Source organism: Coffea eugenioides, chromosome 8 (genome assembly GCF_003713205.1).
Source record: "Coffea eugenioides isolate CCC68of chromosome 8, Ceug_1.0, whole genome shotgun sequence".
NCBI classification, from domain to species: domain Eukaryota; kingdom Viridiplantae; phylum Streptophyta; class Magnoliopsida; order Gentianales; family Rubiaceae; genus Coffea; species Coffea eugenioides.
In genome coordinates this window covers 13,103,003-13,126,362 of record NC_040042.1, presented here as the reverse complement: position 1 = coordinate 13,126,362, position 23,360 = coordinate 13,103,003, and the positions used below count along the sequence as shown (strand labels likewise).

Below are 23,360 nucleotides of genomic sequence, written 5' to 3'. Positions count from 1 at the left end.
GTTAACTTTATTTTGTGCATCTTAGACCATAATGAAGAATGCAGGAGGCTAGCCTGAATTAACTGGTCCTTAGTAGCTCCTTAAATGACAGGAAGAGTTTGGCGAAAATCACCCCCAAAAACTACAACCTTGCCTCCAAAAGGATCGGCAGTCTCCATTAGATTTTTTAGTAATTCATCAAATGCTTCAATAGTCTTCTTTTTTGCCATTGACGCTTCATCCCACAAGAACAACTTGCATTGAATGATTAAATGAGCCATGCTGCTTTGCTTGCTCAACTGACAGGTTTTATTCCTGGAAAAGTCCAATGGAATCTTAAATCTGGAGTGAGCAGTTCTTCCTCTAGGAAGAATCGATGCTGCAACCCCTAAAGTTGCTACAGCTATTGCAATGTATCCCTGTGATCTAAGTGTTGCAAGAAGAGAGCGATATAAAAATATTTTTTTCGTCCCTCCCGGGCCATCAATGAAAAAGTTCTGCCTTTTGGACTAAAAAACAGTCTGCAATATCAAATCATAAGCATGTTTTTGTTCTGCATTTAACTTTGAAGATATCAAGAGATCTTTCGGCGACACCACAATACTCTTTTCACTGTCAACTACCTTAGTCATGCTCTCATGACAGCTAAGAGTAATATCGTCTGCTACTAACCTGTACTCACTGATATGCCTCCTGATATGTTGGAGCGATCTGTTAATATCAAACAAAACCTTCCGTCTTATCTCAACAGCCGAACAATGAGCCTATACTTGCGCTCGTTCAAAGTCCCTAGAAAGTTCCACTTCAAATTTTTCCCACAGAAGACTTGGATTTGTTGGAGCACAATGCAAAAGCAAAGTAGCAAATAAAAATCTCAGTGAAGAAGGCATTTGAAAACCAGCTGCTTCTTCAAGTGTCGCCTCAATGTAAGAATCAGAGTCTAAGAGGCCAAGTTCTAAAGCAGCAGCTCTAAATGAAGCTAGTTTACATCCATTAACAGTCAACAAGTCATCAAATGAGGTAGGAGCTCGAACATGTGAGAGAAGAAGCCTTAAATAATACCTATCACCTTCGCTTGGTTTAACAGTGACTAACCTGCCAATAACTTTCTGCTTACTTCTTTCGGTCCATTTTCTTTTAGCAGGTGTCCAAACAAAGTGCTGAGCAAAATCTTTATACAAACATTTGAGGTTTTGAGCTTTCTTGTTGACATGGTTCATTCTAAAGTACTCAGTTAACATAGTTTTTGAGAAATCAATTTTTTCTAAGAGCTGCGAAAGATCAGAATCTTGATTAAAGGAAACATATTGGTGACTAGGAAGATGCACCTGAAGACTGTAAACAGCAGGGGTCATTTCATTCAATCGAAATGCATAAATTCGCCACAAAGCTTCCGGAGGAGAAACCCATCGATCTCGCTGAAACTCCTTGGTCTCATCAACATCTTGAGGTGTTTCATCAGCTATGATGTGGAAGTTGACAAGGTCATGACCTTTAAATATGTATTTGTATAAGTACTTAACTAACTTGATAGTTGAACAGATTTCCACGTTAATGTGACAATCGATCAAGGCTAGCAAGTATGGAGTATATGGGATGATCCACCTATTATCCAAATCATAGCCTTTGACTCTAATTTTTTTTCATCCTTTCGCCTCCGATAATTTGGATAGCTATCCTCACAGTGAGTCGTATGTTCAGAATACCCCTTTGGATAATGATTTTTGCAAACACCGTTTTTCATACAAGAACTATTTTTGTTTATTTGTCCACAAGGTCCATGTATCATGTGCCTTACAACAAGAGAATAAAGATGAGGATGTTCTTTACGATCAGGCAGCTCAGCGGAAACAATTTTATCATATGCTTCTGGATTAAGAGGCTTAAACTGCGGTTTCAATATGAGCAATAGGTGAGCATGGGGAAAACCTCTTTTTTGAAATTCAATGACATAAGCATAGGCTGCTACGTCCCCAAATATTTTCTTTGTAATGATCTCTGCTTTCAGCATTTCAAACTTTGCCCTGAACACTCTAGCTAAAAGATCGGGTCTGTCCTGAGGTTTTTCCTTATATTTCAGATTTTCCTGAATTTCTGGCCATAGTGGATTGCATGTCATGGTCAAAAAAATGTCAGGCTTTCCATATTTTTGCACTAAAGCCATTGCATCAAGATATCTACGCCGCATATCCCGCGGCCCTCCGAGAAAGAAAGCTGGCAAATATATTCGTCGGCCAACTTTAGAACCCGAGGTTTGGCCTAAAGAGACACTATCCATTATTCCTTGGAGAGCTTCAGTCCGAATCGTATTTTGTTTTCTTCTGTGAAAATCAAGCCTAGATGTCTCTATCTTAACGTATATATCAACAACATACTACTGTAAAATCTCAAGGCATGTAACAACATGGACTCATCATCAGTTCTCATTTGAAACTTATAACAGTAGTATTCCCTAGCTGTGACATTAGTTTTCTGTTTCTTGCCACGATCAGCGGCTAAAATTAAATGGAAGTACGTATTAATGACATGAGGCAGAAAGACAATGAGTTAGGAAAAGATTAGAAACATGTTTCCAAGGTGTCTAGCTTATACTTGCCTCTTTGTTCCAGATTAATCAGATCAGATGGACCACTGATAGAAGCTGGATCAATAGGAATATCATTCTCACAAACATGACGTGATCGTTTCCTATTTTCAGACGTAATCCTCTGAATTCCATGATGCCATCCAGACTCACCACGAGGGAATAATAAAGGGTACTGCAAAGAGTCATAGCAAGCATAATAATGCTTAATCATATGACTTTGATCGGAATGACTATAAACCTGACTATGGACAGACTTATCTACTGATTCATCATCAGTTTCAGTCCATATAGCAGGAACTTGAGAAGCTGATGGAAGATTATATACACGCTGATCAAGAGATGGATTGCAATTAAGCACAATTCTATGGTGTTCGAGATCAGGAACATGACGCAAATCCTTAAAGAACCTGGCATAATGATTGCTAGCTAAAATGCGCATAAGCAATTTAAGGGTGTTTTCGCGCAGCCGAGAGGAAGCATCAAGCCTCATTGCAAGTTCCTCATCGGTATCAAAAAAGTACAATTGAATACCAGATGGATTGCGACGGTGTGACACCAAGCTATCAAGAAAGTGATATACTTGGCCCAGCACGCGAAACGTATAAACACCGTGCTTATTTTTCGTCAGTTCTGGATCATACTTTGCAGCAAAAGTAGTGAAAGAAACATTGTTATTGTATGTACGAGCATTCTTCCTGAAATGGTCACATTCTTCATCATCACCGATGAAGAGGCGGCGCAGATCATAAGGCACTGTTGAAGTGACAAGCGAAACTTCCCCTCCTGAACAGCAGAAATTGGGAAGTTCTAAATGGAACCTTATAGCTCCACAATACTGACAACTTGGAGATTCAGGGAGAAGCAAAGAACGGTCAGGAATCCTTTCTAAACGAGAGCGAATAGTTTTCCTAGAGTTTCGCTGATGACCTGGAAGAAAGGGTACTCGTTGACTTTTGCTGTTCTAGGGAAAAGTAGGACAAGAACTAAGCTTGAAAAGACAATGATAAAAGATTTAACTGGACACAATTAAAATGCAACCTGAGCTGGATGTTTTTCTGGTCAGCGAAGCACGTTTGACAGTGGTAAAGCAAGCTGCATTTCCTGTGAGTGAAAATGAGCTAAGCATTTTAAAAAAGAAAGAAGACAGAGAGAAGTTGTAGGTTGTAAGGAATGAGTAACATGGATGGATGGTGAAGGGAAAAGAGGCAGAGATAGATTGCAGGAGGTGTCTAAAAGACCAAAGTAGAAGGGAAAAAGATGAAGTGTAACAGATGAATTCGAAACAGCTAGATGCTAGGGGAAAAAATAGTAATTAGGATCAGTAAAGTGCACTTAAACGCAAAGGAAAAAAACTAAAGCTAAGGTCTACCTTGTTGACCATTAGAAGGAATGGAATTTGCATGAACAGAGGAGGAAGCATGTTTTTCACACTCCAATGAAGTATTTGTAGAGCTGATCAGGTGCGGTAATGGAGCACCGTCTAACACGTCTTTTGACTGAATGGCAAATGAATGTGAGGCTCTACTAGCTAGCTCATCACTGACCAGAGGATCAGCATTTTGAGTACTGGCTAACTCATCACTGACCAGAGGATCAGCATTTTGAGTAGGAGCAGGGTGTATAGAAGCATCAGGAGTACTAATGGCTGTCCCTACAGGAATTAACGGAGTTTTTTGAGTGTTACCTGGACGTTTTCTCCTAGAAGTGTCGGGTTTTGACACACAATCAGAGGCAGAAGGGGGTATTTTCTGCTTCTTTGAAGCATTAGCCTCCCTCACGGTGTAAAAGAGCATCCTTTTTATCCTGTGGCATTTGTGCGTAACGACGTGGGCTAGCTGCCCTTTGGCAGCGTAAAAGTTCATCCTTCCTTTCTTGGGGCATCTCTGCATAACGTTTGCAGCGTTTTGCATTTCTATCCATGGTATGGTATGGTACGAGATTTGCGAGAGGACTACATAAACGGACCACAGGTATTTCCAACGGAAAAAGAGGCACATCAGACAGGCAGTAAAAGCAGAAGAAGCTAACGTGGCATATAAACAGAAATGGAGAACAAAGCAGCTAATAAATGTTTGCTAAAAAGAGACACAGTTCGACGGAGCAGTAAACATAACAACTCAAGCATTCTTGGGAAAAGAAAACATTAAGTACCTTCTGCTGAAGCAAGGAAAGTAAGCAGCAACTTCCAGCTACCAGAACCTGGAGGTAATGAAGATGGGCACGAAAAAAAATAGCAATAAATGTCAGAAAGAGAAAGTGTAGAAGCAATAGTAGCATACAAATGAAGCTGAGCAAGAAAGCAGGTGAAACATACAGAACAGAGGCAATGGTTTAGCAGGAAAGAGGATAAAAAGGAACAGAAGCAACAAAAATCAATAAACGCAGCGGTTCAAATACAATATAAAACTCAGCGGCTCAAGTACAACAAAAAGATGAACAAGAAAGCATACAAAACATATAGAACAGAGGCAATGTTTTAGCAGGAAAGCAAAATAAAGGAATAAAGACAACAAAAAGCAGCAGACACAGCGGCTCAATTACAATTACAAAATGTTAAGTACCCCTACCTGAAGCAAGGAAAATAAGCAGCAACCTGCAGCTATCAGAACATGGAGGAAATGAAGAGGGCCACGAAAAATAGCAATTAACGACAGAAAGCTAAAAAGTGTAAACAATAATAGCATGCAAACGAAGATGACCAACAAAGCACGCGAATCATATAGAACAGAGACAATGTTTAAGCATGAAAGCCGACGAAAAGGAACAGAGGCAACAAAAAACTGGGTACAACCGAAAGTAAAAACGAAAAACAAAACAGCAAGAGATAACAATGGAATGAAAATGGAAACGGTAGAACAAACAAAATCGAAAAAAAAATGCAAGATGAATAATAATAGCATCGTCATGTAGAACAAAGCAGCAAGCATGATAAGTGCAAGAATAGGGGGGAAAATACAAATAGTACTACAAGAACAAGGATAGCGAAATTGCAGCAGCACTTACAGCAGATGTAATAGCAGGAAAGCAGCAAGAACACTGATTGAACAAAGACGCACAAGGAAACAGAGGCAAGGAAAAGCTGGAGGAAGAAGAAGTGCAAGCAATGCATGTAAGGAAGCAAAAGAAGAAGGAAAGGAGGCCGAAATGCAAGCGGAAGAAACTCAAATGATTACCTGGAAGCTCTTGGATGCATGAGAACCTGGGAAAGCATGTCTAGAGACGTGCAAATGTTGCATGGAGACACCAAAAAATAATGAAGTGCAGGTTGCGTACGCTGAGAGGTGACTGCCGACCAATAGAAGAAACGGGCAAGACGTCTGCTTATGCTGGCTCGACTACTAATGTCTTGTGTTCAGCGTGATCAGACTAATCTATCATTAGTATTAGACTTATAATAATAAGTACTGTTATCATTATGATTAGTAATATATTCATGATAATATAGATAAGGTATTATACTAATGTATCATTAGTACCAGGCTTATAATAATAAGCAGTATTATCATGTTGACTAATAATTTTTGTATTACAACATAGGTAAGACAGATCACATAAGAAAATGTGTTATAGAAATTGGGAAAAGAAAATATACGAAAAATTATTACGCAGAAGGGAAAAAATAGTCAGCCAGTAACAACAAAAGAATAAATATAACAGTAAAGATGGAAAAACGGGAGAAAGGAAAAAATAATAATTAAAAGTATAAAAAAGTCATACAAATACAAAAAAATTATTTTAAAGGAGGAGAGGAAAAAAAAACAGCATGGGTACCATATTTAAAAAGAAGCAAATACCGAATAGTGAAAAATATATAAAAAAATTATAACAAATATAAAAAGTATAGACTAAATAATAAATATAATAGAAGATAAGTATATATAATAATATGTAAAATAATATAATATATAATACATTAAGAAAAGCAAAGAAGGAGCGGAAAAAAAACAGCATGGGTATATAATAAAAAAAAGAACCAAATAATGGATAGTGAGCAAGCTGAATTCAGGGGGGGGGGGGAAATAGAAGCAGGGATGCAAAAAATGACGATGGATGACGATGGAGGAGCAAAAAGGCAGCAAGCCACTCAGGACCAGCAACATGATTTCGACGCCACGTGATTTGCACAGTAGTAGAGGACGAAAGATCACCAACAATTCAAGTGGCATTCTCACTTTATATAAAGTTCTTTATATATAATACTTCCAAAGTTAAAAAGTTCTTTATATACAATACTTCCAAAGTTAAAGAAGGTTCAGATAGAAGCTTAGAATCCCACTTCTGGTATTTATAAGTAGTGGTATAATTCCCTTCAAATGGGTTAACCTACAATGCAGCCATTCTGTGCCTTTTGAATAAAATTCACAGGTCGAAAGCAAGGAACCCATCTAACCCAAAACAATATGGAACAAGATTTAGATTTCTATAAATCTATAAAGATGAATGTGTGGGATTCGCGAATTATCATTGTCAGGAAAGCACTTGGGGTTGTCAGAAAAGCATTTGGGTGAACATCCTCGAGTGAGAGGACGAAACTACATTGTGACAGGTTTCACTTGATTCGTTCCCATCCTACCCATTTACTTTAAGGCCAGAACAATGAAAGGGAAAAACGCACTACATTCAACAAACCAGATGTTAATCATTTTCAAGAAACAGCTCATACAGTTCACTATAATAAACCCTAGCAATAATCCACCAATATAGTGTTTCATTATAACAGAGCTGGTTCCATTACTATGGCCATCAATAATAAACATAAAATTTGTGCAGGCAGAATAAACACATAGCGCCTTGGAGGGCAAATTTCTCGAAATATTGGTAAAATAAAAAAAATATCACAAAAGTGGTGCAAGTTGAGAGAGGTTTCTACATTAAGGGTTGCCACAAATCGGGTTAGTGATTTCATCAAAAAATTGTTTTAAATTTCATTTTTTTTTCGGGAACAAAATTAAGGTAGCGCAATTTTTTATTTTTTATTTTTTTGGAAAAAGCTTCACCGCTTCTCAAATGAGCGGTGAAGGCGAAATTTTTACAGGCAGAATAAAAACATAGGGCCTTGGAGCCCTCCTTTTGACAGAAAAGAAATATAAAAGAAGTATAACCAAAACACGAAAAAAAAAGGACATTAAACAACAGATATTTACTTACCATAGACCGTACATACCAATAGTAAGTGTCAAATTAAACTTCATTGTCACAAGATTAGCATGACAGTTGAATTTAACCTCAATTTCTCCTTTTAATAGGCCATACATACCATTGCAAAAGATCGTGAAAGAACCATATCAAGAATTTTTGTTTCAGAGGTAAATAATAACCAGCGATAGCCCGGGAATACAGATTGTAGAAGCTGTTCTCTCTGATGCAGTCCATTTGAACATACTCTTGCCACCCATTGTGAAGTTTTACAAGGAACTAAATGCCTATTATGACAGACACAGCCATGTATTTCCCCATTCAACTGAGCTTCTGTGCATGGAAATACATAACTGGACAACCAATCTTCTTTAATGTGGTCTGGTTCTTCAAAAAGTAATAGCCGTTAATCATCCCTCTTTAACAAAAATACACCACAAGGAATAACAATTTGTTGGATTAGGGCAAAAATCAAATACAAATGTGAAGCCACTGTTTAGAGATGGTCACATATTGCTTTGGTAAAATCGGTTGTCGACGAGCTACCACCAAGGTCAACAGTTCAGTACTTGCCTCTGCAATAGTATTCAGGAAGGCGTCCTGGATACGCTCTGCTTTATCATGTAGCTTCAGATGTCACAGCATTGTGACAGCACTTAAAAGCAAAGCAGTTGGATTCGCAAAATTCTACAAATGATGAATCAAGAAAAAATGGCAGTAAGCAGCTAAGATACAATAGACTAATTATGTTTATCAGAACCAGACAGATACGTCAGTTAATAGTCAAGGAAATGAAAGAATTAGATATATCCTCTAAATGTCCAAAAGAAATGCTTAAATTAAGAAGCTAAAGAACCAGTTCCAAAAATACAGGCTTCAGAATCTTGAACATGATAGCAATTGCAACTTAAATCGGATAACAACAGTGCTAATACATATCACGGGAAAAAAAAAAAGCAAAGAAAGAATTCAAAGTTGGATCAGAACTTGTTCAAGTTTGTCACGTCATTGATCAATGGACCGCAGAGAAGCAAAAAATCAAGCAATTTTTCATGCTAGTTGTGGTGAATGATGCTACCACAAGGTCGCTGTAAAATATTTCTGTTAGTAATACAGAAATGTCAAAGTAGGAGATCCAACGTCAGGCGATCCCACTGCTGGAAGTGGTCAAACCTTACCGCAGCATGTAAGACAAGTTCATTCTTTCAAGCCACAATAGATCAATCTTGCATCAAATTAAGCACCATCAGTCTAGACAAATTTGGAAGACTAAAAAGAAAAAGATTAAATAGAAACCAAAAATCAGAAACAAGCTGCATTATCAAATTTAACTATCAAGCACAAAAGAATATGGAGAAAATTTAGGAACCTTTCCAGCAATATCTGGCGCTGAACCATGTACAGCCTCAGCAAGAGCAATACCTCCCTCACCGATATTACAGCTGTATAGGACATCAAATTTCAAATGGTATTGTTGTGTAAACTTCTTGTCTAAAGCAACAGAAGAATAATATGAAAATCTTAGCATGCCAGATTTATTAACTCACAAATAAAAAATGTACCTTGGTGTTAAGCCCAAGCCTCCAATCAAAGCAGCACAAAGGTCACTAATTATGTCTCCATAAAGATTAGGCAATGTACCTTGGTGTTAAGCCCAAGCCCCCAATCAAAGCAGCACAAAGGTCACTAATTATGTCTCCATAAAGATTAGGCATCACCCAGACATCAAAAAGTGCTGGATTCTTCACAAGCTGAGCAAGAAAGAAACAGTTGGTTAGTCCGCATATTAACAACTTCCTTATTCAAGACGACTTCAGTGCAGTTGTAACACTCTCCAATGCGTGATGATAAAAAAGAAAAAAGAAAAAATAAAGTATTGCTGCATGTTAAGATCATATGAATGTCCTTCACACAACCATCCGATTGCACAAGGAGACAATCTAGATTGACAGAAGTAATTTGCACCATCATAAAGCAATTTTCAATAATAACAACTACCTCATATGCAATCTCAGGTTACTTCTCTCCAACCTCGTGACAACACTGGAAGGCAAAGAGAAAACATCAGCACAAGGGTGCATTAGTAAGTAAACTGTGACAAGAATCGAGCATAACACTTGCTTAAGGAAGTGGCCGTCAGTTTTCTGCATGATATTGGCTTTGTGAATGGCAGATACTCTCTGCCTTCCATGGTTCTTGGCATAGAGGAAAGCATACTCAGCTACCCTCAAACTCGCTTGCCGTGTGACAATTTTGAGGCTTTCAACAACACCCCTTACCACCTAACACCCACCAGATGCAAAAGACTCACATCAGCAGTCACAAATATTATAATGTAAACTAATTTTTTGTAGGCATGCAAAGAGAGTGGTGAAACAAACTCACTTGATGCACCAGACCACTGCACCCGCCTTTGGTGTTTTCCTGGATGGTAATGACTCATTACCATCCAGGAAAACTTGACAAAGCAGCTGAGAATTTGAAACTATTTAAGGCTGATTTGCTGGATTACAACTCCATTTCGGCGGCCAGCAGGGGCTGTGATGGCGTATTTCATGTAGCTAGTCCTGTTCCTTCAGGCTCTGTTCCCAATCCTGAGGCAAGACCATTTTCAATCTTTTCAATTGCTATGATATTTCTTCCTTTGGTTTCCCCAGAATAACATTTTTAACATATCTTTTGTTTATGGGAGACAAGTGTCCTTCAGATTTGATACAGCCAGTATTTGCCGCTGCTCTGTCAGCTGCCTATTGTTATTAAACAAAAAGAACCAGATGGTAAAAGACCTCTGGGTAGGGACGATAGAGAAAAACAATTCAATTCCTTAATCAAACCACAAAAAAAGGAAGCAAAGAGCCAAATTACTGCAGAAATTTCTCAATGAGACAAATTACTAGCAACTATGAATACTTTGAAAGAAAAATATTGTCCCTAAAAGTATAAGATACCCTATAACATGATATTCCATTCCTGTATCCTGTCCAAAGAGGGCATTTTTGTTTCACCAAAAAGGGGTAAAGGAAAAAGAGTTTCCTTTAAATTGGTTTGGCGTTGGTCTGCCAAAAACATTTGTAAACAGAGATGATGTGTATCTATTAGGAATAACATCAAAAAGCGGATTATGTTGGATCACCACAATTCCCTAGTGTAAAAGTACTACAGAGCATCTAGTGTTTAAGACAAACCATAATGATTTGGCCAAAACAAACAACTCAACCCATAGTGAGAACTGAGATCCCCAGTCTGGTCATTTGTGCAACCAATTAGCAATGCGACACATCCAGCAATGTGACAAATCTAACAGATAAACATCCTGAACATCTCTTTGCAAGGATCAGCATTTTCATTCTTTGAACTGCCATCATACAAACACACACATAGATTCACACGAACAAATAGCATGGATTCATTTACGCTCAGCTAATGTTAGATTATTTACCTTTTCGGAGAGGTACTTAAAAGTCACCTTTTTCATAAGCAGTCATGAGTCTTTAACTTTGTACTTTATAATACTACCATGGAACTTTTCATGCACAACAAACATAGATCAGATTGCAAAATTGAAATTGCAATCTAGATAATTTGTAGTACTGTGGCTGATGTAGTGTTGTGCTTCATGAGCTGATGCAGCATAAGTTTCTGATTCTAATCGTATTGCTCTAGGTGGTTGTAATTTTTTGGGTTGTGTTCATGCTATTTAATAGGTTCTAATGGATCAACAAGGTAGTTTAGAACCTGAAGATGACTATAGTCAAGCAAGCCATGCAAGTTCTTCTAAGCGAGGAAGATATTCTAAAGTTTGGGATATTTTTTAAAAAAAGGAGGTTGATCCTGATGGAAGACAAAGAGCTGAATGTATGTTATGTGGTGCTGTATTACTGGCAGACAGAATATCAGGTACATCAGGAATGAACCGTCACATATCTAGAGGATGTTCAAATAGCAAGGAACAAGTAGGACAATACTTGATGGTTAACCATGACATGTATCGAGAGCATATATCTTTGGCAATAGCACGGCATAACTATCCTTTTAGCTTTGTAGAACATCAAGTTATAAGGGACTTGCACAAATTTTTGAATCCAACTGTCCAAACTCTCTCAAGAAATACAGCAAAGTCTGATCTATTAAAAGTATACAATAGGGAAAAGGAAAAATTAAAAAGGGCATTAGAGATGATTCCTGGTAGGATTTGTTTAACTTCAGATTTATGGAGTTCCTGTGACAGGGCACTATATTGATGAGAGTTGGACTTTGAGAAAAAAAGTATTGATTTTTCGCCACATACCTCCCCCACATAATGGTCCACTTTTAGGTGATCAGTTGATTCAATTTTTGAAGGAATGGGGTATTGAGCGAAAAATTTTTAGTGTCACATTAGATAATGCAAGTTACCAAAGTGGGATAATAGAAGCACTAAAGGATCATTTTTTGGTGATGGATTCTTTAATATGTAATGGTGACCATCTTCATGTGCGTTGTGGTGCACATATTTTGAATTTGATAGTTCAGCATGGTCTTAAAGCTATTGATTCTTTTGTGGTCAAGATTAGAGAGAGTGTCAAATTTGTTAGAGGTTCGGAGATGAGAGGCATGAAATTTGCTGAATGTGTGAAATATGTTTCCTTGGATGCTAGCAAGAAATTACAACAACATGTGCCAACAAGGTGGAATTCCACTTATTTGATGTTGGATAGTGCGTTGCCTTATCGAGCAGCATTTCATCGTTTGCAAAGAGTAGATGGACTGTATGAACACTGCCCATCAGATTATGAGTGGATGAAGATTAAGAAGGTTGCTGAATTTTTACAACCTTTTTATGAAATGACATTACTCTTTTCTGGGACATATTATCCTACTGCAAATTTGTATTTTCTCAAGGTGTGGAGAATAGAATTGTTGATTGAAAAAATCTTCACAGTTCTGATGATTTTATACATGGTATGGCTGAGTTTATGAATGAGAAGTTTAAAAAGTATTGGGACTGCTACAGCGTCATTCTATCTTTGGCTTTTATTTTGGACCCGAGTTATAAATTACGCTACTTGCAATTTTGTTTTGAAAAGCTTGATCCTTTGACTGCTGAGGCAAAGGTTAAAAATCTTAAAGACAAGTTAGAAGCATTGTTTGAGGAATATTTACAAGGTCAGTCTCTTGCTTGTTCACAATCCCAAGATAGGATTGCTAATGCTGAAAATGATGGTGAAATAAGGGATGAGTTAGATTTGGAGTTTGATTCCTATAATAGCCAACATGAGGCATCTATTTCCAAGTCCCAATTAGATATTTACTTGGAGGAGAAATTACTTCCAAGAGATAAGAAATTTAATATTCTTGATTTTTGGAAAGGAAATATGCTGAGATGTCCTGAACTTTCCTTATTAGCAAGAGACATTTTGAGCATTCCCATTACAACGGTTGCATCTGAATCTGCGTTCAGTCATGGAGGTCGAATCCTTGAAAAGTTTCGAAATGCACTTTTGCCAAGCAATGTTGAAGCATTGCTATGTTCTCGGGACTGGATTTATGCTGGTGAAGGTAATATTGATTTGAAATTTCAAATGTCAAATATGTTTATTTTCTTTTCTATTAATTTTGGTTCTTTTTAAATAATGGCAGGTTACGATGCTTCTGAGATAGAAGAGGATGCAGAAATGAGTGTGGATGTTCAAAGATTGGTGGCTAAACTTGGTAGTGGAGTATAAGGTACAACATGACAGTTTGTAATCTCAGAAGTTTATATTGCATGTTCTGATCCTCTTTTAGTTTTGCATTGCGCATCAGTTTCTTCAACTAAATCATGACAGTTAGCTTTGTGTTTACCTCTTATTGAAAGACTTCTTTTAGCCATATCCTTTGATAGGGCAAATGGTCATTTTTACCAATCCAGCTGAGTTCCTTGTCTTTCCCTTCCTCAAATCTGTTGCATGTTTCTTGGTTATTTATCTCTCTCTAGTTTTGGATGACCTGAAAGTTAATCTTGTCTCTATCAAACTGTTAGCATGTTTACTGGCTCTTCTGAACGCATGTACACCTCTTCCTGGTGACTTTTCCACTTCCCTTGCATGCCATAGTAACCCTTGATGTTTTACATGCAGGATTTGTGTGCATTCTTCACAGATTTCATTGTGTCTGAATTATGGATTCAAACCTCTTAGCATATCAGGTTTAAGATTTCTGGTCATGATCTCTATCTTTTCATCATCAACGTGTGCTTATTTGATACTATTAACTTGGACTTCTCAACTAGGTATTTGCAGAGAGCCAAGATTATGGTATATATGGAGAACGAGTTAGGAAAGCTTGTTGGGGTTACCTATGTCAAAGTGGTGCCATAGGACTTGAGGAGGTGACAACTGCAAATGCCTGTAACACCGTGACATATGATGTTTAGAGAATTTTTTTCTTGAACTACCTTTTGAACATGCAGCTTAATTCCCTAACTGATGTATATTATTGGATTGTTGAACTATCTACATAGATTTCTATATGCAACCCTGTTATCAATTTTTAATAAAAATAAAAAATGAATTAAAGAAAAAAAATATGTAGAAAATAGATTTGGGTATTGGGCGGGATCAATCTAAACCCGTCCAAAGTGATCCCGTCCAAGTTAGTCCCAAAGCACATGTGTGTAAAGTTGAGTCCAAACCCATATGACTCGGTTCCCTCTCAAACTCAAGCAAATCCGCCCATTTTGCCAGCTCTAGTAATGAGGTCAACATCATCATACCGGGTCTTTTAGTGAGGCAAAATGTAACAAGGTCTGCTAACATTGGCATTTAAATTCAGCTCTTTCCTCAACGTAAGGTTGAGGGAACAATGACCTTTTCCAATGGGAGTTGCCATTGGCCCTTTCAAACCAACCTTATTTCGACACACAGATTCAAGACTTTCCCACGTCAGAAAACTCTGAGTTCTAGCTACATAATGTTCTTCCCATTCAATTGGTACTTCAGCAGCTCTAAATACCTACATAAACAACCATATTCAACATTCCAACAATCAAACCAAAAGATCATAGAGCAAGAAACTCGCGTCAAACTTTGTTCATACCAAGGACATTATAGTCAAATAAATGAAAGAAATAAAAAAATCCAACAATGGCAGCAAATTGTTATAGTTGATAGGTTATCAAGAAAATCCAATTACGCAAACAATTAATTCAACGAAAAAATTGAGAAAAAAAGGGTGCAAATACCCGCAGGAAATAAGAAGATATAAATACAGGGGAAGAAATGCAGAGAGACGGATGAGGTGAGGGAAAGGAAGCTTACCTCTTTGACGGAATCTGCAATCTCAGGGGGCCGATGCCATCGCCGGGGAAGAGAGTTGCACGAATGAGATTGGACTCTGAGGCAGACTCGCCGGAGAAATTGGGATAAAAAAACTCTACAGAAGGAGTTGTCCGGACGATCTGCGAAGCCATTCATCCTACGGTGTTTCCCGCGTTTTCTTTTCTTTTCTTTTTTTTTTACGACCATAGATTAATTATATATCAACCACTAGCGTTCTAACACGTGCTAATGCAAGGAATTTTCTTATTAGTTATTTAACTTAAGTTCCGTTTGATAAAACTGAATCTGAATTTTGAAGTCTGAATTTTGAAATTTAAATATTGAAACAATTAATTTGCTAAATTTCAAGCATTGAAAAAAATATATGAATGTCTGAATTTTAATGCTAAACTTATATATACTGTTTGATAAACATTTATAACTGAATGTTTAATAAGTTAAATTTGACAATTGTGCCCTCATATCTTTCATCCAAAAAAGAAATAGAATCTATGATTTAATTTGCTTAAAATTGTTTGGTATGAAAATCACAATATTTATTTTTAAATCAAATTAATATAAAAAGATGAAATATATTATATGAGAAGTATGGAGAAAATATGAAAGCCATTAAAAAGGAAGAAAAGAGTAATAGAAAACCGTTAGATAGAGAATATCAAATTGCTTGGTTAGATAAGAATTTTGAACATAATTAACAAAGAATGGTAGATTTGGTAGATAAGATAAGGTAGTTGAAGTAATTTTATTGATTCTTATCAGAATTAAGCATTCGGTTAGGATTCTTGAACTGAAAAAAATGCACACAAGTTCAGCACTACTTAACAACTTCAGCAGATGAATTTTCATTTATCAAACACTCAAAACATCTGAATGTCTGAAAAAATTCAGTTTCAACACTTTGTTATGTTATCAAACGGACCCTTGGACGAACATGAATAATTCATTAAAAATATATTAAAAAAAGGTATTCCTACTTTTTAATTAACATATATTTTAGAAAATTAATACGCATTCTAGGTGTTAACTTATCATAGCAATATTTAGAAACTTCTACAAATACATTTATTATAATGAAATAAAATTCAATAAATACTCCAAGGTACAACAAAAGATTAATGGAATTTTTAAAGATAATTATTAAATTTTTACAATGATTATAAAACTAGAATTATATATTTATGTTCAATCAAGAATGCATTTTATCATGAACCAATATTCAATTTCAGGCAACGATAATGAATTTATGATGTGACAATTAAAATTCACTAAGTAAAATTACTCCATTTGAAAATTTCATAATTATTAAAAAAAGATAAAATTTTTCAAAAGAGAGAGAAACCATTTAAAATTGATTAAAGAACAGTTGAATACAAAATGAGCAAAACCCAAATATCCAAATAACATACTAATTCTTTTAATTAGATATGCTACCTAAAAAAGCAAAAATGAGTAGTTGAATCAAATGCTTTCACACAAACACCCACACACATATGCACACATGTGTATTTCTCAAAATTCTTTTTTTGGGTTTTCTTTTTCTGGGGAGGGGTATTGGAATTTATTTACAAAATTTGACACTAACATTTTACTTGTTTCTATATTTTTATTGTTATGATTCTTAGTATTTACATCTAACGCAATTTCGATTTATTTCGCAACTCATTTCATTTTAAAACCTTCAATATCACTATTTGAAACTAAAAAGGATTATGATGGCACAAACTCCGAACATTGGGAACCAAAAATGTGAAGTCAAAATTATAGACTACCAACCATTAATATTAGTTTGGTTTATTAGGCATTGTAGGATTCTTGTCAATTGTCCTCAACTTACGTCAATATAATCCAATTATCCTAAATTTATCTAACACCAAAATTTTAGACATTACATTTGTTTTGGTCGAAAGTCGAAAATATTAAGAACCACTTTAACACAAATGTGAAGCAATGGCACGTAAAACTGCATATCACCCTTCCCAAGTCCAAATGCAATTGGACTCAAAAGTACTTTTGTCATTTCAACCGAAAAGTTGATTTGGAAATGATAATATATTATTTGCACAAATTTATTTATTTATATTATCAACATATTTTTTAATTATTTTTTTATCTTATATATATTATATAAAAAAAGCATTGGAAAATTTTTTTAAAAAAATTTATTCCAGGTAATCTACCGGCCAAACACACTCATTGCCATTAGTTACACAAAAGAATATAATGCAGAACTGGAATGCTCAGTCCGTCATATGATTCTTGGTTTTGTAAATTTTCTTTCATTTCGCAGTGTTCTTCTACACCAAAACACACACTACACACACTCATCGTCTTTTTAAAGCCTCGAGTATAAGGTAAGATCCTCTTTCTTTTTCTCCATCTTCCAAAGCTAGAATTTTTCGAATTTTTTCTCTCTCTCTCTCTCTCTAAAGCTACATGTTTACTGTTTAAATTTACCCTTTTTAACCCAATAAACCCCCTTAGTGGTAGGGTCAAGCATAGACACATTTTACCACACAGTACTATAAATTTGTGATCCATTTTTTTGGAATGAAATAATCCATAGGGCAAATTTATGGAGAATTGTGTCATACTATGACCCAGTAATTTTGCATTTTGACTCAATGGTTTTTTTTTTGGGTGGGGTTTGGATATTATTGGATGGAAGATCAGTTCTTAACCTTTTTTTTTTTAACTTTTGGATTTAGGAATTGATCTTTCTGGGCTCATTCTACAACCAGTTTCAGGAGCAAAGAGGTAATATTTCAGTGTATTTTTTGCCCCCTCAATATCATTTTGCTATTATAGCATTTTTTTCTTCTCTGTCTTTTACTACAAAAGTTTTTTTAGGCAAATGCCTGGCACTTCGGTTCAACCACTTCATGGCATTGTCAAGGAAGAGGTACTCTAGACTTTTCCATCCTTGATTTGTTATGCACTTTTGTTAACTTTAAATGAAGAAAAAAAAAAAAGACATTGGATTTCTTTTGTCTCTCTCTCTCTCTCTCTTTTTGCGGGGTATTGGGTATTTATTAAAGGGTTTTTTTAATGGGCGTTTAATGGGCATTCATTAACACACTTAAATTTCACACGAATAATTAATAACTTCGATTGCATTCATATACTTTATCAAATTAACTTTACCTTCCAAAAAAAAATCTAAGGTACATTTTAACAAATACTTAATGGATATCCGTTAGATGGATCCTTATTAAAGATGTGGATGACTTAAAGTACATACATCAAATATATGGTCATTAATATTTATATTTCATGTTGGTTTCCAAAAACAATGGTTAAGCAAAATTGAATACGGAAAGGAGAATTTATGGGGCCAAATAACTATATTAAGGAACAAAATTTGTTAATAAATTATACTACTAGATATCTCAAATCATTTGATGTAAGAATGATAACCATATAGTTATTTGTTGTTGGATGCTTCAAGGTCAGGGAAAAAGAAAATATAGCTCTTGTTATTAGGTGCAAAGAAAACAGGTGAGGTCAAGTTGAACAGTGAAAGGAGGCCAAAGGAATTGAGAGTAAAAGAAAACATTGTTTGATGGACTCAAAACATAGTAGAACACTGTGTCATCAGAAATGTAATATAGATCAATTATCCCACTAGCAATCTTGTCATATATACTCAATCTATCTTCTCTACTGAATTGATTTCTGTAACTAATTTAAAAATGGTCTTATTTCTATCAGCCCTTTAGCATACTTCCGTATATTGATGAGAAGCCATGTTTGGACGCGATGAACACAAACTTTGTTTCCAATAGACAAAGATCAAAGTTTCAACCTGGATCCAGCAATGGAACAGCTGAAGTGGATGATATTGAATATTACACAATCTCTGGGATGAAGCCGTATTTTGATCTGATTCTAGCAAAGACACATGTCAATCATCCATTTCGAGTGGTAATGGCTTTCTTAGTTTATGTTGCTTTTAGTTAGATGATTACAGAAATTGGTTAGCAAACTATCTATTCATCCATGGGGAGATGACTAGATGATTAGATGAAGTTTTGATGATTTCTCAGTTTCCTGTGGTGTTAGTGGCTGAATGATAGTTGACATCTTGTAAATAGTCAATCAGGCAACGCAAAAGTAAGATAGTTTTTCATCAAAAGCGTATCCAGTAATTGTAAAGAAGACTGATCAAGAATTTGTAATTTCTTGCTTTCAGAACCTCCCAGGCAGGATGGTGCCTGAGCTTCCTTTTGAATTGGTCCCTATGGTTCTCATTTCTTGTGGCAAGAGATGGGAGACGTTTTACCATGGAGACGGCTCAGCAAAAAGATTTGGCTGGAAAAGATTTGTAATGGATAATGATCTGAAAAAAGGAGACTGCTGTTTCTTTGAGCTCATGGAATGCAGCAAAACGAACATCGTATTTAAGGTTATTATCCTTAGAGGTTCCCTGCCTTTTGGTGGAGGACCTGAAGATGGTGACACTCCAGAGACAGCAATCTTTATTGAATAGATCAATTCATTGGATTATACTTGGAGTTTCTATTTACTGATTAGCATCCTATCTTGATGCCAAACATTTCAGGCATAACTTTGTAGAAGGACTTGATGAATTTACTTGTTTTTGTTGTCTGTTTATACTAAATCATCTGAGAACAGTTTAACACTTGCTAAGTCATGATATGATGGTTTGCTAAATCAGTGGTTCTAACTTCTTATATTGCAAGTGCCTTAGGTTGCTAATTATTCAGCAAAAGAATTCCCAACTCATGATTTAAAGGGCTCTATGTCTGATGACTTTGTTTTAGCTCCTTGGAGCTTCATAACAGGGGAAACAAAAGGGCACATGCAATTGTGCTAACAAGATGATGACTGCTATTCTACATTGGCATGTTTTCTGAAATAGACTACGAATGTGCCTTGAATGTTGCCTTCGGAAATACATGTGTGAAGAAGTTGTTCTGAATGTATCAAGTATGCAATTTTCAGGAAAATGGAGGTTATCTACTTATCTACGGATTAGGGACCTCTCAAGTTGAATTTTATTATGTTGGATGGGAATGATGTAATTTTTGCAACTTTTGGTGCAAATTTGAATAATTTTAGTGTAATCATGAGGTCTGCACTAGTTAAGTTGTATGAGTGAAAAAATTCACATGTATACCAAAATTGTACCGATTTACTCCAAATGTTACATGGATTTCATAACTAGACAGAACTGGAGGAACTGGAGAGGCCTCAATTTAGTTTATCTACACTAATTGGGAAACATTTTTGCAGATAGGTTCCTCTCTTCTTCCCCTTCAAATACTTATTTACTACTCAATTCTTCGACTTTTTGGTTGTTATGTATGATTAAAATCTTCATCATTCTGAATATTTTCATCATTCCTGCAATGGATAGATGCTTATGTGACGTTTGGATGCAAGCCATATGATTTTTGAAATCCTGGAAACACCACCATTAATTGCTCACGATTATTGCATCAAATTGCTCCTGAAAATTGAAAAGGATCCTTCGAGTTAGCAATGATACCATCAGTGTTGCAGCTTCAATAATTTATATGCAAGTAAGAATGTCATATAATATAACTCAGGTACAAATTGCGATCACCTTTCAAATACTTTGAACTTAATGAATTCTATGTCCAATACTTTACTCTATTTTTATTTAACAGAATTACTTGGTTGATCTAATACTATTTGTTACCTCATCCCTAAATTTGAAGAAAATATACCCTGTTGTTGGCAATCATCTAAAATTTCATTTGGGACAGTGAAAATTAAAGGCACCTAGATTAATTTCTGTGGGGGCTGCGGCTTTTCAATTGCAAGATTTTGATACTACTCTCATTGAAACTTAGAAACGCTGACAAAGTGGGTTTATTTATCTATGGCCAGACAAGGGCTCTAAGAGTCTTTCCTATTATTAGATTTAGGATTCGAATCTTATGCTTGATAATTCAAGATGGGAAGAGTATGGGGAGGGATAAGAAGGTGAAAAAAAAAGTTATTTATCTGCATATTAAAATTTTTATCTTTCTCAGGAAGCATTGCTTTTTTTTTTTTTCTTGCATGCAAAATGTGGACTTCGTTTTGTGCTTTGGAGTAAGGGTAGAGTTGGCCATATGAAAGCTTTTTAATGTTTGAGTTAGTATTTCCTGAACATTTCAAGACAAAATTTTAACCACTTTCAACTTCCGAGGTGGTGGTAGAGTAATCTAACTACATTGATGCAACAAAAGTTTGCAATTTTATAATATCAGAATAATTGCATGTGCACGTAGAGAAATAAAAAAAATGTTTAACCTTTTCTTATTTTAAACTTTGTGCACATCCAAATGAATGCGTATAAACATCTTTGTTATTGATGTATACTTATTTTTTAAATTTTTTAATATTTTTTTAATATAAATGCAATGACTCAAACTTGGGATCTCTCATTTATACACTTTCCTCCCGAACCATCCACTCTATCCCTCCCCTCGATGTACATTTATTTATTTATACGTAGGTGTGCATGTGAATTTAACAAATTGACTTAAATAATTTTGTGTGGCCACACACCCAATCTCGCATAATATGGCATTTCATACCTTTCAAGCTCCAAACTCTCTTTCACATTAATTAGAAGAGCATCAAAATCTAGATTCCCAAGTCTTATCTGAAAAAAATATTAGATGTTCAGAGTGTGCCATATTATTATATAGTATATCAAAATAAATCACTATTTCATCAAATCAATAGTATAAGTAAGAGTTTCTCTAAACTTTGTTTTTTTTAAAAAAAAAAAATTGCTTTTGACCTGACGTGCACAGTCAGTACGACAAGCATAGACATAGAAAAGCCCCAATTAGACCCGTATTTGCACCATTTTTTTTTACTGGTTTCTTCTTAAACGAAGAAACAAATGTATTCTACTAATGTTGAAAACCAACGTAAAGGTGACAAATAGATAGTGGTGGGCCAGATGAGTCAACCAAGCAAACTTTTTAACCGGTTGAGACAGGGGTATGTTACCGGCAAAATAATTCGTTGTGGGACCTCTCGGAATTAATAATATCTTTAGTAAGACCTTCTGTTGGCGCCAAAGAAATTCAATGGCGTGAAAAGTAAGACCATCTGACAATTAAGATCTTTCCAAATTTCCCGCATGCCAATGGTTAGGAGGGAGATTTGTTATCAAAACTTGGGCGTTATTTGATAGCTTTTGGATGCCTAAAAGGCGTGCTCTGCCATTTTGACAGATGGCGTGCTTTAACTTTTGTCATAACTACACGCTTTTAAGTTATTACGATTAATTGATGTATATGAGATCATATTAGTAACTTTAATCAACTATGTTCAACTTAGTTGACCATGAACAATCATATAAATAGTCCTAATTAACAGTTGTATAAATAGGCTTGAGTAGTTATAATCATTGGAATCCACTATCCGATTAATCGCTATTATGAGTTATTATCATCTTAATCCAACAACAAATTGAGAGATTACAAAACGAGATGATCCATATCTACCACCATCTTATGAGCTAGCACCAAGGAATCGACAATTAGATTAAACCCTTAATTAGTTATAATAGTCGGAATTGACTATCCAATATAATTGTTATAATGAGTTGTTATCATCTTAGTTCAACAACGAATTGGGAAATTCATAACAAGATGATCCATATCTACAACCGTCTACTTATGAGTTAGCACCAAGGAATGTACAATCAAATTAGACACTTAATTAGTTATAATCATCGGAATCGACTATCTGATTAATCGCTATAATTAGCTATTATTGTCATAGTCTTACAACACATTGGAAAATTCATAATGAAATGATCCATATCTACTACCGTTTACTTATGAGCTAGCACCAAAGAATCGACTATCGGATTAAACGTACATAAGATGGATTAATTATAATCGTCAGAATCGACTATCCAATTAAGTACTATAATGACTTGTTATGATCTTAGTGCAATGATGAATTGGGGAATTCATAAGGAGATGGATTATCATCTTAGGATGTTTAATCTTTATTACCTTATTTTCTTTCATTTTAGGAGTTTTAATCTTTATTACCTTATTTTCTTTACATGTACAATAGAACCGGTATTCGTTTCATTGAATGTGAATTAGCACTAGTACTAGTACTAGTTTTCATTACACGTGTACCATGTACTAGATTTAGCATTGTTACAAACTAGTATATGTGACAGCCCCACCTTCCCCTAAGACGGACCAAAGGGGTTAGCGGACTGTCTGCCCAATTCTCGCCAAGACTACTAAGACGGTTAAACACAAACTCAAGTCGTTCCGGAATCTATTGGCGCGCTTAACCAAACCACAAATCCATGAAACAGAAAACGAAAACGAAACGAAAAACGAATA

At 35.6% G+C, this 23,360-nt stretch overlaps 2 protein-coding genes and 1 pseudogene across 2 annotated transcripts; 1 reads left to right on the top strand and 2 right to left on the bottom strand.

The window, feature by feature from the left end:
• Positions 1 to 80: 80 nt before the first annotated feature.
• On the bottom strand, positions 81 to 2,257 carry LOC113780287. Its single transcript, XM_027326101.1, has 4 exons — positions 1,726 to 2,257; positions 799 to 1,471; positions 498 to 690; positions 81 to 398 (listed from the first exon to the last, which is right to left on the bottom strand). Exons 1-4 carry the CDS (start codon positions 2,255 to 2,257, stop codon positions 81 to 83), a joined length of 1,716 nt encoding a protein of 571 aa, XP_027181902.1.
• A 5,643-nt stretch (positions 2,258 to 7,900) lies between these two features.
• Positions 7,901 to 15,131, bottom strand: LOC113781513 (annotated as a pseudogene).
• Positions 15,132 to 17,259: 2,128 nt separating this feature from the next.
• Positions 17,260 to 19,614, top strand: LOC113781665 (B3 domain-containing protein Os04g0386900-like). The gene is made up of 5 exons (XM_027327636.1): positions 17,260 to 17,351; positions 17,706 to 17,754; positions 17,848 to 17,899; positions 18,709 to 18,921; positions 19,190 to 19,614. Exons 3-5 carry the CDS (start codon positions 17,852 to 17,854, stop codon positions 19,484 to 19,486), a joined length of 558 nt encoding a protein of 185 aa, XP_027183437.1. The 5' UTR covers positions 17,260 to 17,351; positions 17,706 to 17,754; positions 17,848 to 17,851; the 3' UTR covers positions 19,487 to 19,614.
• Positions 19,615 to 23,360: the final 3,746 nt, after the last annotated feature.

Coding starts and splice junctions, on each gene's coding strand:
- LOC113780287 (XM_027326101.1), bottom strand. CDS start 2,257: ATGGATAGTGTCTCTTTAGGCCAAACCTCGGGTTCTAAAGTTGGCCGA. Junction 691..798: donor CCAACAAATCCAAGTCTTCT/GTGGGAAAAATT, acceptor TGATATTAACAG/ATCGCTCCAACATATCAGGA. Junction 399..497: donor ATGATTTGATATTGCAGACT/GTTTTTTAGTCC, acceptor CTTAGATCACAG/GGATACATTGCAATAGCTGT.
- LOC113781665 (XM_027327636.1), top strand. CDS start 17,852: ATGCCTGGCACTTCGGTTCAACCACTTCATGGCATTGTCAAGGAAGAG. Junction 17,900..18,708: donor ATGGCATTGTCAAGGAAGAG/GTACTCTAGACT, acceptor TATTTCTATCAG/CCCTTTAGCATACTTCCGTA. Junction 18,922..19,189: donor TCAATCATCCATTTCGAGTG/GTAATGGCTTTC, acceptor TCTTGCTTTCAG/AACCTCCCAGGCAGGATGGT.